At 36.9% G+C, this 17,133-nt stretch overlaps 1 protein-coding gene across 5 annotated transcripts in view; it reads right to left on the bottom strand.

Annotated features, from left to right (window-relative positions):
* Positions 1-17,133, bottom strand: part of NEK7 (NIMA related kinase 7) — a 68,666-nt gene that overhangs the window by 15,813 nt on the left and 35,720 nt on the right. For 4 of the 5 annotated variants that reach the window (XM_057364236.1, XM_057364237.1, XM_057364239.1 and 1 more), the window contains exons 6-9: positions 13,439-13,547; positions 11,081-11,188; positions 4,981-5,075; positions 414-527 (exon numbers count right to left, since the gene is read on the bottom strand). In XM_057364236.1, the coding sequence (XP_057220219.1) occupies positions 414-527; positions 4,981-5,075; positions 11,081-11,188; positions 13,439-13,547 (426 nt within the window). The remainder of the gene's footprint in view (positions 1-413; positions 528-4,980; positions 5,076-11,080; positions 11,189-13,438; positions 13,548-17,133) is intronic. The other variant, XM_057364240.1, reaches the window with a different exon arrangement.

Raw genomic sequence — 17,133 nt, 5'->3', positions numbered from 1 at the left:
TAGATCTATTTTAATGCGGGCCCCTAGAGGAACAAGGCCAGTGCACTAATTTACTGTGCAACATAAACTCGTATAGTTGTGCTTTTAGAAAAGCATACTATAGATGTAAGGCTCTACCCCATCCTGGCATGTGGAACATATCATTGTGCATTCTGGGAACGCCTTTTGTCATACTTGCAAGGAAACCCAATAAAATTAAGAATCTAACAGTGTGACGTTTCCATCATTAATACCCTGAAATATAAATCATGAGAGACTTGTTTTGACAGGAACATTTGAGTGAGTTCAACAAGCAAACACTTATAGGCATAATCTGCAAATAACATAAAATCACATAAGTTCATTTACTTCCCTGGAAGCGTGCCAGCTTACATAAACTGGGGATCCAGCCCATGAAAAGGAAAATTACTTACTTCCTCTGAATAGTGATCTGAAGGGAGAGGTGGGTAGTCACACTGTTCTATCTTCTTGCACAGAGAGTACAAGTTCATTTTATCACCATAAAAGGGACTCTGCAGTGCAGCCATCTGTTTAAAGAAAATGTACAGTTTTCTTCTGCGCTTTTAAGTAAACCAATTTTGTCATAAAATCCGTAATACTAACAAATCAAAAGTGAYTCTTAATGACTCTCAATACTCTGCTTAGTGGGAGCGTTGCAGTGCTGAAAACAGAAGTTCCAAAACTATTCCTGTAACCACTGTATGTACTTATTCTATGCCATACAATCATAGCTGCCACAATCCTTATGTAGCAATATCTGAACTGCACACCATTAGGGTTTTATTAACAGACTGTGAGGGAAAAGTCAGTAGTTCACAATATTTCTGAGTGTGGAGGGTCCCTGCACCACAAGGGAGACCAAAAAAATCCCAAACCGTACCTCTTTCCTCTACAGACCTTTAGGAAGAAAACACATAACTTACATGAAAACCTTATCTAACCTGAAGCAATGCATTGTGTAGATAATGCCAGATAATAGCAGCACATTTTGTAACCTTCCACAGCCATGACATTGGYGTCAATAAAGCTGGGTTTTTGAAAGCAAGAAAGAGCTACCATCTATACTTCYAAAATCTCAGACCCAAAAGCTTCATAATTCAGTACTTTATTCCAAAATACTTAAAAAAAATTGCTAAACTTCATCAGAAGTGCAGAACTGGCACCTACAGCTGTAATTTATATTTACAATACAAAACCAAGAACATCTGTTGCAGAGCATTTACATAATTGATCAGCTTAAAATCAGCATTAATATACCTACCCTTTATTTCCAGACAGTACTACAACTTGATATTAAGATGGAAACAAATGCTATGGCTASCTGGATAGGAAATTTAAAAATTCATTTAAAACCCCTCCATTCTGTTCAAAGCCTATGAAATCTTCTAACTGCAGCAGCATGAATGCTGCTTGGAGTGCAGAGCTGCCCCAAAGTCAGTCACCCTTTTCTACATGTGCTAATAAGTTTGATTTTGGAAGGACAATGTGTACATTCCCCAGACAGGCAGAGTGTGTGTGAAACACGCTAGTCCATGCTGTGCTACTCAGTGAGCTTCAGCAGGGACAGGACAAGCTGAAAATGGCTCTCATCTGTCTTGTGGTCTTCCAGATAGCAGTTTAACTCTTTCATGTCTAAGCACCAATATCACTGGGGAAAATATATGAAGAAAATTACCAAAATTCCCTTATATTTATTTAATATCTGATTAAATTGCTCTCAAATAGTTCAGTAGTTTTTCATATTACCTTCAAGTAAGAATAAAAAAATTTAAAGCTCCCAAAACAAATATCAGGCTACAGTTCYATCCTACATTCCTCCCAATCTGTATTACTAAAATAATGATAATTTTTCTATTTGCATGACATTGTCTCTTACCTTAAAAAGAATGTTAAAAATGCAAGCTAAAAACCAAAAAAGGAAAGAAGGAAAAAAAAAAAGAAAAATCAACTGCAGGCTCTGTACATGCAAAAATTCTAAATAAATGCACAGATACTCATTTTCGAACTCTAGGTGTTCATTAAAAAGTACTTTTGTTTGAATGCTGCCGAGTGTTAAAAAAATTCTGAATGTCCCCTAAGGAGTTAAAACAGGAATACTATATTTTCATGCATCTCCTGCTTTGACAGATGAAAAATGTCAACTGTCCTGTTTTTATTTTCAAGCTTTTGCACTATTCATCTGGTTCATTAGTGCATCTCGCTGCTGCCCCTGACAGCTGCTCGCCCTCTCCTCCCAGCAGCTGAATTTTTCAGGCTAATTTGATCCTCCACACTGAGACGATCGCTAGAATGATTGACTTGCTCCCTGACCTCCAGGGTCTGACTTTGCTGATTAGTATTCTGGGGGTGTCTGAGGGACGAAAGCCCACTGTCTGTCTTCAGGGCTGGTGGCAGCTCGCTCTCTCTCTTTTTTTTTCCCTTTCTTTTTTTTTTTTTTTTTTTTTTTTTTCTGTAAGCCACCAACCTACAACCCTGTAAGGATGCAATTGCTACGCTGAACAATAAAAGGAAATGTGTAAGACCTACTTTTCCATGTAAAGGTCCATGTAGCAAAAGCACAGCACCTTGATTTTAATTAGTAAAGTCTACTTTGTTGCATATCAATTAAAACTCCACTGGTAGGGTTTTTGAGGTTTCAGAAATACCTGGGACTCTAAAAAAATTCACTTTAAAGCATACTTCTGCAAAATCTTACTGGCCACACTGTTAGCACTGGATAACAGATTGTAATATGCATTAGAAATAATATTTTTAAAAAACAACATACAGTATAGCAAGTTAGTTTAAACTTAAATTAAAACATAACTGAAGAGCTTAGCAGCAATAAAGAATTTACTGAGATATGATAAACTTGCCACAGCTTTTTTCCAATTAAGCTGGAGACAATCCAGAGCACATATGAACACACATCACCATGAAATCAACAAAATAAAACATGCTAAAATGCAGGCAAGAGAAAATCACAGAGAGACACCCAGCACAAAAGTGCACAGATAAAAAAATACCATTCATTAGTCCACATAAGTCTTAAGTAACTTAAGAACCTTAAGTAACCACTTTGAGATATTTTAAAACAACATAGGAACAGTAAGAAAAATGCTGAGCATGTATTTTGAATTTGCTATGCCTGAAATTTCAAAATTACAGATCAACGCTCAAGATAAACTTCCAAAACAAAACAAGAAAACCCACCACAAACAGCTGTTATATTGCAGAATCAACTAACTAAAGGCTCTTCTAAAAGGCATTCAAAGCTRTAGTTGAAAACACTGCCACACACTTAGCTATACAATATATAACAACAAGRGTCCTAATAATTATGTCATTCCTGCAATAAGGGAATCAAACTCAAGCCCATATCAACTTAAAAAGCATCCTGGTAAAAATTCTAAAATAAATCAAAGGAGAACGGTATTTCAAGATGCTGAGTTAGTCAATGGAATTGATGTATTTAGCTATTCTGGAATTATCTACCACATCAAACAAAACACCTATATTCACATAGGTGTTTAATACACAGTACCAGCATTAAGGCAGGAAGGTTAAAAAAAAAAACTTTAGCAAAGTACTACTTATTTATATCCAGCATTTTAATTTCATATAACATAAAAGAGGAATTAACCTTAAACTGTGGGGATTTTATGTAAAAGTAATTCAAAGGTTTTATTTGTTTGTTTCCAGATTTAGAAAAATCCTCAAGTAAACCAACAAGGGGTAAAAAGTAGTAATACTAAAAAATGCTCATCTATTTTTATGCCACCATTGGGCTTGCACAAATGTGTAAAGCAAAGAACTGAAATTCAGGGCAGCTGCCATGGTCAGTATTGAGGAATCCCAATACAGGATTAAGTTTTACATCAGGATTTAAACTTCTAAATACTTGTTATCAGCTGGACTTCATTCCTTGAATGATCCCCAAGATTTAGAAACAACAGCTACACACAGACCTGTAAACTGCAGACTTGCAGTATAGCTGTTTATTCCTTTAATATTCAAAGCAACATGTCAGTGATAGAAGGCAAACAAATATTATTGGAGATGATTCACCTAGTAGTAACATCCAACCTTAACAGGCTGACAGTGTCTTCTACAAAATCCTAAAATAAACAAGGAGGTGCTGATACTGCTGAGCATGTGTTAAATGAGCTCTGCCGGCCCACTGAGGCAGGTGTCTTGTAGGTAAACAAAAAGTGACCTCAGTATTTTTGTTTCTACCTGGAACATGACTGGGAAGGCTTCACTGCCATTGCTGATGGAAYTAATGTGTTGAAGGGTGCTGGAAAAAAATAAGTATTTATTCTTTTGATCGAGGAATGATACACAAAGAACTTGGAAGACGTATTTGTCTTAGTAGCCTACCTGCTCTTCACATGTTCATTCACCTCAATTTGTCCTACATCTTTATTTTCTCAGAATATAGTATTATTTYAAGTTGAGTCACCTACCAATATTGACTATACCAATACAGAAACTAAACAATTGCAGTTTAAATCATTCTAAGAGAAGAASCAGAAATATTACATGTGTGTGCAGAAGTCTTTATCCTGATAGTTAATTCAAGCTAATAGCTTGAATACAGTAACCATTTTTATYATTTTACTTAGGTTTAAAGTATTTATAAAAATAAGAAATTTGTGTTAAAATAACTATATTGCAGTTTTTGAAAGCATTACTTACATATTCAAGTTAGTCCTACTACTTATCAATGCATTTATTAACAAAATCACATCATTAGCATAGGCCATGAGAACACCTACAACAATTTTACATGTGCTTGCTATTAATCATGTATAATCCTTTAGTCATGCCCAATCTTCAACAAATTGCTRTAAAATCTTTGTAGCAAGCCCAGTTAAAAGCAAGTTTCAAGTGAAACACAAAGAAAAGTATTTCATATGCTGCAGTTACATAAGGGTGAGGGGGGCAGGGGAAGGGGAAGTACAAGAGCACTATTAAGCTCACTGTGTATATCACTATTACCTCATACAGCAGACAGCCTAGAGACCAGATGTCAGACTTGAAGTTGTAACCATTTTCATGTATTCTCTCTGGAGACATATAATAAGGTGTACCAACTGCAAAAAACACACAAATATTTTGGAATTAAAATTTCTGTTGTTACGCAGTAGTAAAAATTACCATTTTCCTCATTGAAAAGTATTTTTCATCTTCTGTTTCTCATTTTGGTATGCATGAAACTTCAACTCAGAACACCTCAGTTTGACAGAAATACATGAATTAGGTATCTATTTCATCCAATGCAGCTTTCTTTTTATTAYTCATTCCTAATTACCAGAACTATGCAGTAGTTACGTAGAATACATCCAAATTTTGCTTTTAAAGAATCTCATATGCAATTTCTCCTGAAGACACACACACACATCCCTGCTACTTTTCCAAACTGTAATCACTGTGGCTAAAAACAGCTAGAAATTCTCTTCCATGTGAGTTGTCCTTCCTTTGAGAACACATAAATCTGAAAAAGCAGCTTTTGAAACTAATGAACACAGCTACTTTGAATAGCTGAAATTAAAACTGAGATTCAGGACCTTCAGAGATGAAGGCAGGAAAACCTGTGAGCACAGCAGAAGCTGAGGTTCCTATGGGCACCGAAGCCATCAACTACAGGACTAAATTCCATGAGGGCTTTTTAGCTCCCAAACCTGTACCTGTCCCAGTTTAATTCTGCCTCAGAGTTATRGGCTCTAGAAATGTCTGCTCTGGAAAAGCAGTATTTATTAGGACTCTCCCAGAATAAATTTATACTGGAACATCTCTCCCCTTGATTTTAATAAACTCTACCCATCTGTGTCACCAGTTATYTGGAAGAGAGAAATACTGAGAGATGTTTCAGCTCTATAAAAAATGTCACTAAAAAGAAGTATCTGAGTGATGGGTTCATTTATGACAGAGCAATAATAAAAAGAAGTGGAAAATAAAGGTAATTACGATTTCGGTGCTTTGTTTCTGAATTTTCTCCTTGTATCCCACAAAATGCCTAACATCAAAAAAAGTCAGATCTATATAGATCTTTACTTCAATTTTGTTTGTGAATAGTTTCTTAAGCACAGAATCCTGATGAAAACCARCTGATTTTTGTCAACTCAAGCTGATTTTATTCTGAAACCAAACATCTTGTAAGACTACCAGAGATTAAAATCAGCAATTGCTGGTTTTTTTGTTTTGTTTTTTTTACTTTGCAGCATGAACCTCACACATTATCGTAACACAAGGAACTGGTATCACTTCTGCTCTTCTGAATAGATGAGGCTCATTCAGAACAGATCTCCGTCTGAATAATTGTATTATCCTYAGTGTTTTATTTCCCTCTTGAATTTTTTTAACACCTCAAGGACCTGTGAGCTTGGACAACACAGAATAATTTCAGCTGCATTTTGCATCCATTAATTAAAGCACTGGTTTAAGTATATTCTGATGCTTTGTTGGCAGAATTCAGCTAACAACAAAAAGTTAAATAGTAATGTGGTGTGGCTGGCTAGAGCAGCAGTGCCTCTGCTGCTCTGAGATATCACACAAGTGGCTGGCAGTGAGTAATGTGCCAGAAAGAGGCTTCACAGAATCCACAGGGGGCAGCTGCAAACACTGAGGTTTGAAGGTTCATAGTCTACCAAAAGCAAAGGTAATTTTAACCAGCAGCTCTGGGAAGCCTGCTGCTACATTAGGGGTCTGATATGACTGTGAAAGATTGATGATAGTGAAAAGRAAGAACAAATGTTACCATTTTACAGCATTTAGCCTAGTGTAACACCTCTACTGCAATACAGCCTGAAGCCCCCAATGACCAACTAGTGAAAGGAATTGAAATTAGTTASGTTATTCATGGAATCACACAAACAACCTGAAGATTCAGATATCATTACTACTTGTAAACTGTTTTTTAAAAGAACTTGACACTAAGGATTCATTAGACTGATATTCAGAACTACTGAAAGCATTGCAATGATCCTTTTAAGATRGGGAGCAATCTCGGGACATTGCTGTTCTGTTGGCAGGCAGCTATCAGTGTGATTATATGTTACTTTTCCTTCCTAGATCTTTTTTTTTTTCTGTTAAAAAAAAGCATCCCAGCACTACAACTTCTTTACTTCCTTTTCCCATCTGAAGACACCGAAAAACTGCTAAATCACTGAGGTACCAACATTTTTACAAATGAAATCAGTAACTTYAGCATTTGGCTCACTGCATTTGCAGATCTCTGATAACCTGCAAGTCTGAACAGTGAACTCCTTGAAATGGTCTGGGTCAAGTTACAGTGCCTCCTCAGAATCTGCTGCTGCTCTGGAGCTCCCTCCCTTTAAACATGGTGTAGATTCAGAAACTGTTCATTCCTTATGCAAGCTTCCTGTTAGTGCCAGAGGGAATGGACATAATGGAAATGGTGGTTAATATGGAGCAGGAAGGTGGATTTGAAAGATCAGAGACAGAGAATCTATTACAAAGAAGGGAGTAATGATATTTACAGGCCATCTTAATACCTGGATAAACTGTAACTCACAATRCCTCTGAGTTAAAGTTAAGTGCTTCAAAATAGACAGTTAACACAACATGCAAATGCTTAACAGGATGAATGTGGATGCTGAAGACAGACAAACCACATCCCAAATAAGGAGACTGGAGGTCCTTTCCAACTCCTGTGATTCTATAATGTTTATGGTTTTGCACTTATTTAATATAGTTAGAGGAGATTTCTAAGCCAAGGTCTCATCTTCAGATACAGGACCTAAAACACTGCACCTATCCAAAGTAATTCTGCAAACTAGCTCACAATGTGCAAACAGTCCTTCTACAGAAGTCAATCTATAAATATCTTGGTTATTTTATAACAAAACAGTAATTTCCCTTCAGCTTTCAGTCTACTGTAAGAGATCTCATGTTTCTGTACATAAAATACAAGAGCTATTTTAATACAGCCTCTTTGATGACTGCAATGACTCAGCTGCAGATTTCCCTGCCAGCCCTCCTGCACATTGAGGGTGCAGGTTCTGAGAGTGGTTTGGTATCTAAGTGCAGTTTATTCTAYTCACAGAACAGTGCTGCAAACCACCACCTCAGCCCACCCTCTGCTGGGTTAGAGACTCTTATGTAAGAGGAGAGTATTTGCACACATTTTCACAAAGTTATTTTATTCTCCACAACCTGAGTGTGTTTATARTCAAACCCCTCACATAGCATAGTCTGTGCTGGGGACAGCAGTATAATGAAAATGACAGGMGTTGTCAAAACACAGAAGACCAGAATTCCACGCAGATGATTCTTTGCATCAAGCAGTTTAAGAAGATTGCAGATCTYTTCCACCACCCTGCAAGGTCTCCCCATGCTGGTGGCAGTGCCAGCCTGGACAGTACACTGGGCAGCCTTACAGCATAGTCACAGCAGAGAACTCAATGATTCTTTTTGTAACTGAAATATGAAAGCATGGACAATCTTTACACCCACTGAATGGCTAACAAAGAAAAATTGCACATATCCACGAGCTGGCCTTAGAATTGCCATTTCACCAAAGAGCATAAGGGCAGGCATTCAGCCAGCAAAACTGTAAGAAAACCYGAATACAGTTCTAAGGAAAGGAATAAGAAACTTTTGTTGGATCATAGTCTCCTAACACAGTCTTCTGAAAACAAATTTTKTCAAGTTTGTATCAAATTAACAATACCAAATGCCTCAACTTCCTTTGCTATTTTTTAAGAAAGGTTTTCTATTTCCAAAAAGATACAGGCATGACAATAGAAAATTCCACTTCTCGATAAAGCTGTATAGAAAGAGTTAAGAACATGAACAAACCCTGTCCAGTACAGTTTTTTCATTTGTTTCAAATGGACCATCAGCAAATATTCTAATTAAATCAGTATTATTCATAATTAGCAGTTAGAAGCTGTAGCTAATTAAAATTTTAGTACATTTCTTTATCTCTGAAAGCCTGAATCTAGTTTGCTACTAAAATTTTTATAAAGCCTGTAAACAAGTATAAATTGCTACACATATGTTTTTAATTTACTAGGTTTCATGCACCAAAGGTTTACAGAATCATAAAAAGATACAACTTTGAAAGAAATTTCAAGAAAATCAGCATCAGAAGCTGCAGACGAAATTAATTTTAAGAAGTGGTCTCTGCTACTGACATGATAAATCAGAAAGTCACTGTCTCCTCCGTAGCCTAAGTTAACAGCTGACACAAACCTTTTTTCTAGGCTGAATTCTGACATTAGGTCACAATTAAGAGGGAAATGGGAAAAGAGGAGATGGGGAAAAAGGAAAACAAAAAATAACTCCTCCTCCACTAAGACACAGTAACCAACATAAGAAACAAAGCTGCCATCCTCCCCTCCTTCCCCACTCTCGGGATAACTCTTGGATCTGTAAAAGATGAGCTTTAAAGTGCTTGGGGGTTTTACATTGTTTTTAGCCCTGTTTCAGTCTTCAGTTTTTTTAGCTCAGCCTTCACAACCATTCCCCTGCCACAAGCCAAAATAATCTAGGGTTGAGGCAGTCTGCTCCTCTTTAACTTCCTGACTTGTGCCTCGGAACACAAGTCTACCCTCCTGCCCTCACTGCTGACTCCTGCCTTATTCATCARCTCCTAATCCTCAGATTAGGATTTCCAGCTCCCTCTTCACACCCTCCTTCCATCTGCAGGCAGCAGCAGAACCCAACACAACCTCTCCACAGGGCTGCCAGAATGGCCCCTGTGTTACAAGAGCAGCGTGAACAGCAGCTGGGTAATACAGTGTGCCTGTGACAGTATCAGATCTGCAGTGTCACATCTCACTGCTCTCCAGCCAGGAACCCAAGCATTTCCAGCCTGGGCTCTCCACTTCTCACACACCACCTAAGGCCAGGCTGCATTCTGTGTCTGGTTTCCTATTAAGACCTCAGCAGTTACWCATGGTTTTGATTTTACCAGTCTCCATCAAACGTGGGAAAAAATGGAAGGCACAAAAGAGTGACCAAAGGTGTTTTGGGGGACAAGGAAGTAAGGCTAGTGTCAGAAATTTCCTGTCTAAAAGACTGTATTTTTGTTCATTWGCACAAGTTTCACTCACATCTCAAATGTGGTATAAACATGACAAACATGCAAACAGTGAACAAGCTGTGATTCAGTAACCACTAAACACAGTCACTTCAGTGAGAGAAAATTTTTCTGATCTAAAAAGCCCAACATAACTGAATTATGAACACTAATTTTTACCTTTCTCTTTACAGCARATGTCACTCTATTTAGAAGGTTCTTTCCTTCCACAGAGATCCTCTTACATTCTATCACTTATCCATTACCTACTTTTAAACTTAAAATATATGCCGAATATTTACTTTTTCTTCTTTAAAGGCTTCTTAATCATCCTAGTCTCTACATTCCACTCAAAAGATGCAAATGACCTGAAAATTTTGTTCGGATAAAAATAATACACWGCTAGTTTTGTGTGCTAGCAAAGAATAAGGCAAGCATTTCAGAAAGCTGAAAAACAAGAATACAAAAAAGCTAYCTGGGAATTGCTTTTGTTGTTTGTTTTGAGGGTTTTGTTTTCAAAATCTTTATGGTTCACAAAGTCTAATTCTGATCTGCCCTCAACTACCTTAGCTTGTATTGAGAAATTTCACCTTGAAACAGGGAAGCTCCTCTATGAGCCCTTTGAAACTGTGTGTCTCTGCTACCCATGCAGGCATACCGAACTACTAGATTCCTTCCAACWCTGATTAAAGTTCAAGTGAATTTCAAAATGCATCCATATTATCAYCCTGTATCTTCCTCACATTTTTAGGAAACACTGTTGCCTTAAAGACTTGTTCAGAGGCAGWAATGTACCTTAAATTATTGAAACAAAGGAGGGAAAATACCCAAGGTATGATGGAAGTAACACCTCAGTGTTACAGTTTTTCTGTATTTGTCCATGGTGCTGACCACTTTTTTAGTAAGAACACCTTAATGATCATGTTTTTATTATTACTTAAGAACAGCTTTAGCTGTTCATTACCCATTTCTTCCTCCTCCTCAGTGGGCACAGTATTTTCACCATGCAAAAGGTTCTACCTGTCCAATACCTGTACCTCAGAGAAAGCTTACCTAAAGAATGTGCAGCTGTTGTTTTGGAGCTGAAAAATCGACCAAGACCAAGGTCTCCAAGCTTTACTACTCCTGTAGCTGTAATGAACACATTTGCTGGCTTTATATCTGAAAGAAAAATAAATTTTAAAAATTTAAGAGACACAGTGAGGTTGCAAGGAAAGCTACTGTTCTATTAATAACAGTGCAAAAAAGGATTTTATTTACAGCTAATATTGGTAAAATTTGACAGTGCTTTTCAGAAAGAATGGGTCTGGAAAGTAGAACTTCAAATCCACTATTTTAATAGTACAAACACCACTTAAGCACACAAAACCAAGTGCCATGGAAAGTATTTTTAAAAAAAAACACGCAAACAAAATAAACCACACACCCCAAGTCCGGCAGCCTATAAAGTGGAGTTCATTACTACTTTATGTAAGCTACATAGAAGGATTTACATTAGAAGTAGAGAACCTCTTTTGTTATGTCTTAAGTAACAGCCCAAAAATATTTTCAAGAACTGCAAAACACTTTTCATCACTTTTTTTGATCAAATTACCCACARCGGCATAATGTTATTCATTTGAAATAGATAACTGATCCTCTATAAGAGCAGGCAGTAAAAAAAGAAGCAAGTTTACTCAGGAGAATTGTTATTTGAACTCGTCAACAGAATTGGGCTAATCAAGTAGAAACAAAGAAAAATAATGATGCATACCCCAGACAGTTATTTTTCACAAGTAATATCCATTTTAAGTTTTAATCCAATCCCTTAGGGACAACAGCAGAGACTTTTATTCTATGATTTCTAACAAGGTACCTACCTTGTTAGTCTTCTAAATAAAGTGACCTGTTATTTGTTTGGCAGGGGAGTTTAGCTCTTACTCTGCTACAGAGCAGCGTAGCCTGGCCCTAAACTTACAGAAATCACTTCACCTTGATAAGAGGGGGTTACAGTTTGCATAAGATACAGGTGCAGTAAAAGAAATGGCTAACAACCCTTCAAACACCAGCTTTTTCAGGTTTCCAGTAAAGAAGTCACAAAACCTTATAAGCTTYAGAGGAAGACAGAAGTAATTATGTTCTGCTGCTATCTGACCTAGTTTTCAGGAGTTTGGATAACCCTTTGTGTAATAATCCAACATGGATATATCTCAACTTAAAAATAGCTTTAATTGTCATTGCTTTTGGTGTGTAACCATGGAGTCACTAGATTWGCCATAGGTTTGCCAGAAGCTTTGAACTTAGTATTTCAGTTTAAGGAACTTATAGCTTTTTGTTTTGAGCTTAAATATACAGAAATTAACTAATTTAATTGCAAAAGCATTAAAGGAAGATACCTGCACCCTATGGAAAGAAACTGTATTTTATGTCCTTGTCTTTGTATCATTTGCACTTGCAGGAATCTGTACACATGCACAAAGGAAAAAAAAAAAAGGAGATTCACAAGGGAAAGGCATTTGCAGGGGCAAGGGTATCTAAGCTGACCCAAGGAAGGRTGCAGCATTTCCAGCTGCAAATGCCAGAGCTCAGCACAGATGAAGAGACCGTTTCTATCAGGCAGTCACCTGCACAAGCAGCCACCAGCCTAAGACAGGTATTTTCACCTGAACCCGAAGAGACAGCCCACACAGAGCCCACAATCCTTAACCAGGGGGATTTCAAAGAGGTAAATCAAATGGTAGACCTGAGAAGAAGCTATATTATGATCTGTTTACTTTGACTCAAGAGTTCTGAGGTAAAATGAAGGAAGTTCTGAGGTAAAATTAAGAGGAAACAGCAGCACTGAGGGTTAAAATGGACCAAGGAAATTTAGTACCTGCCAGGGATAGYTGGCAACTCCAAGGGCTGTTGGGACACAGCACTTGACCCAGAGATTGGAAATAGGGGAAAGGAGCAGAGAAGTGGAGAAAATGCTCACACCTGCACATAATCCAGTAGGTAAGRGTCTAGGAAAAGGACCTGTACATCACAAATAGGAAGGGCAGGAGCAGATACTCTTTAAGGCAACCAGGTGCAAGAGGTCAAAAGAAGGGCTGGACAGACCTGTGCAAGAAGGCAGGTAACAACACTTGGGCAATACAACAGGCAAATGCAGAAGAATAAGAACAGGGCAGAAAATAAAAGCCAGAAAAATGAAGTAGCAGTGGCAGGGTATCCATCACTTACAGAACTATYGCTTATTTTGAAAAACCTGCTATCAAACAAATGCCTAGCACAACAAATGCACAGACACAAACTTCTCTCAGTTTTCTACTACTTATAAACCCTTACAGAAACAAGCATTGTGTCAGCTGTCAAAATTGATTCCAACCAGCTTAATTCTCACATAGTCAAAGGTTTAGTAAGGACAAATCATCTTTGATCCTGTATTACCTCTATGCATAACACGACGAGAATGCATATGTTCCAAGGCACTGCAAAGCTGAACAAAGTACTTCCAAACTGTTCTTTCAGGAATCAACCTCTTCTGTTTCTTAAAATGCTTAAAAAAAAAAAAAGACGGACATTGAATATTAAAAATTAAAACTTGCATAAAATGACAGAAAAAAAGACAGAAAATCCTTAATTAAAAGAAGAAAAAAAGAAGCAAATACAAGCGGCTCACAACCTAATGAGAAAGGTTTAACAAAAGCTCTTGACACAGAAAGCTTTTCCCTTAAATATTAATATATGTATCATCAATGTATGATTTTAAGTCAGTCCACACAGRGAGCCACAAATAACATTAATGAAATAAAACTACTACCCCCAAAAAAGATCTATGCAGTATTTAACACTCCTCAGTGTAAGATTAATGTGGTCAGAGTAATCTAGTATAAAGTGGSCAGAATAAAAGCTTCTGTCACAGAACTTCCCAAGCTAAACACTTCCTTACACCGATTTCCATGCCCTCCTTTTCTAAATAGAAGAAAACAAAATCTAGCAATATCACACAGTYACAAACAAAGGTCATATAAGAAGAATTGGTCACATTAGTTTTAAAAACTTCCGCAATATATTTAAGGGGACTAAAGGAACTGTGATTTCTGAAAATTTCACAGTGAGCTAACTCCTGTTCAAATATTTTCCATCCTGTATAAAAAACTATTACTGATTACTGACAACAGTTGATTGGCCTTTTAAAGCTTACACAAAGCAATTATGATCTGCTACACACATCATCTTCAGTATTATATTCTGGAACTCAACAGCAGTACTCCAAACAAATATACTGAAAATCTGGAATTCATTCAATGCTAAAATGTCCAAGCCTAATCATTATAAATTTTGCAGCTTAAAAGTAAAAAGATTGAAAAACTGTTGCTTGCTTTGCCTCTGTTTTCAAAGAAATTGCATTGTGTCAGACTCTGAAGTTAAACACATGAAGAAAATAAGTAAACTACATTAAGACTAGCAAAATTTTAGAAGCAAAGTACTTAGATGTATTYTAATAGTGTGTACACACAGACTTCACACTCATGCATGCCTTAAGAAAGTTCACATAACACACATTTATTAATTTGCAAAAATAAAAATGTTTTCATACTATGTTAAAACATGCCACTGAGAAGTTGACAGCTGCATCTACACATTAGAGACACAGAAGAGTATGAGAAAGATGTTTTTAAAATACCTATAGCAAAATGCATCAGTCATACAAAGGATTTTAACATTCCACCAAAACGTTTTTAGTTATAGGGATTATTTCAAAATGTATTTTCATTTAAATGAGGCAAAGCATATAAACTGCATCTTTAAATATCATTTTCTTTCACTCTTGGACTGAATCCAAACAAACCCTGTGTATCTGTTCTCCCCATAGCTGGATTTGCATATCAGAGGATTGTTTGATGTCAACAGGAAGATGGAGAGCAGGTTTCTTTTCATTTAAAAACAAATACACAATACATCTAAGTATGGGTACATGAAAGCACAGTTCCTTGATTTAAAATGCATTCTGAAATTATCATAATTATAACTGGGTGCTTTATTTAAACATTCCAAATTATTATTTTTTTAAACTCAGATATAAGTACAAGCAGTGATGAAATGCCATTCACAAAATGTCTGAAAGGGGAAGATTTTCCGTTACAGATTSTCATTCTGATTTACCTACAGTACCTCAATGTACTTTCAAAGTATTTATGTACAAGTTTGCTTTTAACACTTCATTCACTTGCCAGCTCTAGCACTGTAGCTGACTGTACACCACAGATTTGGCTTCAGTTCTTACAGTGCAGGGATAAAACCTAAGAGCGTCAGACACAGTCTCATTCTGCTGAAGGCATTAATAATTTTGCAGGACAACAGTAAGTTCCTCCTGAAATTATCAATATTATTACACATCCCCAGAGAATTCATCCACCTAAACAGAATGGAAAAGAGAGCTGCTGGATTTGMTAACAATGTTTAAAACTACACAAAGAAACAGACAGCATTTTTGCTTGTATGGGCTTAAAAATAATATAATTATAATTATCTTTTAAATAAACTCAATGAACATTATTTTCCACTAATTAATTACAGTATCTTCTTCCCTCAAAATATATGTTCTCCATTTTTTCTCGGACTGTTGTCCACCAATAGGGAAAACAGTGATGCAAAGCCACCACTATCAAAAAGATGAATTCTACAAAACTAGCTATTGATGCAAGCTATACACATCTATTAAACAGTCCCGCAGGCGCAGTTAATTCTGAGCTAAGTCAGTAAGGAAAAGGAATTCCATTACTATTTAGAACCTCAACATTTAACAAGAAATAATGGTTGATAGAAAACACAGTCAAACCTGTTTTYATGCCAAACAGCCTAATTAAATTAATATTTAATATGAATTTAAATTGTACACATTAACTATATTCAATGCAGGATCCTTTTCTTTCTCCTCCGTTTTAAAATAGTCCACAATGCAAATGCAGTTTTAACGGTTGTGGGGTTTGCTCCCTCCTCCAGGGAAGCCAAAATGCAGAAGATATGATGCTGAAACAGTAATTTTTAACCTCTGTTTTAGCATAGCATAGCAGCATCACAGTCAATGCTGAAACAAATTCACTGCTTAGTGCTACAGTGCCTGAAGCATCCAATGGTCCACACCACCAAGTTAACTTCGTAYATTTATCTCCCAAATATGGTTGGCATTACCTGCCCAAATTTGCCCTCAGAGGAATACAGCCTGATGCACAGCTCTCTGAAGTGCTCTCATCTTCAACACTTCATTATTCTGCTTCTTCCACCTGTCTTAGGCTCAAAGGGCAGTCCTGATGTCCCTCAGACCACTGACCTTCTAGGGCATGACATTAAAAAAACATGATTCTATTTGAGGTGAAAGATCAATCTCAAAATAGCTGAAATTGGACAAAAAGGGAGCTGCTTGTACATGTGCATTAAAAATTTGGTCAGTGCTGCAAGCCAGTGTTTCCTTAGGTAAGCAGAGAACACCAGGCACGCTTCGGCAGCAGGCCGTCTCCAGCAAGAATAACCTCTTTCAAAAGCCATATCCCATGAAATTTCCATCCCCATCTAGAAAAGGAATTTCCATCTCCATCRGAGAATGGAATCACAAACAACTATTTTGAAGAGTCTCCACAATGTCAGTACATTGCAGAYAGAACTGCAATTCAGTCATATAATACAACTGGCAATTCTGGTGATCATAAATTTGCTAATCAAATGCCTTAAGGAGCTTTAAGGTAGGCAGRCTGTATCACCAGTTCATATTTTCATAGCAGTTGGTCCTACCTAGGCTTAGAAGGCCCAATTCACACAATACTCTTCCAGGAAACACACACGACTTTGGATTTTATAAGAAAACTAAGAATGTCCTGCAGTTGAGTAGATAGCTATCATTGATGATTTCAACACGACTGGAAATTCAGATATGGCTGCCTACRCCTCAATAACCATGCTTGGAAAAAAAGTATAGCATTCAGATCTGATGTTGGTGTATCAGAGGATTTTAAGGTGTGTTTTAGTCTGGTTYAGTCCTCACTGAATAGGAAAAAGAAAGGAATAAATAAAAAAAGAAGACAACCCAGTGAGTGTTTAAGAAGCTAACTGAACTAAAGAAAGCAAGATGTTAATGAACTTCT

This window comes from Malurus melanocephalus, unplaced genomic scaffold (assembly GCF_030028575.1).
Source record: "Malurus melanocephalus ecotype Western Australia unplaced genomic scaffold, MMel_1.1 scaffold_37, whole genome shotgun sequence".
NCBI lineage: Eukaryota > Metazoa > Chordata > Aves > Passeriformes > Maluridae > Malurus > Malurus melanocephalus.
Note: the sequence above shows the minus strand (reverse complement) of the source record. Positions and strands in the feature narration are given on the sequence as shown.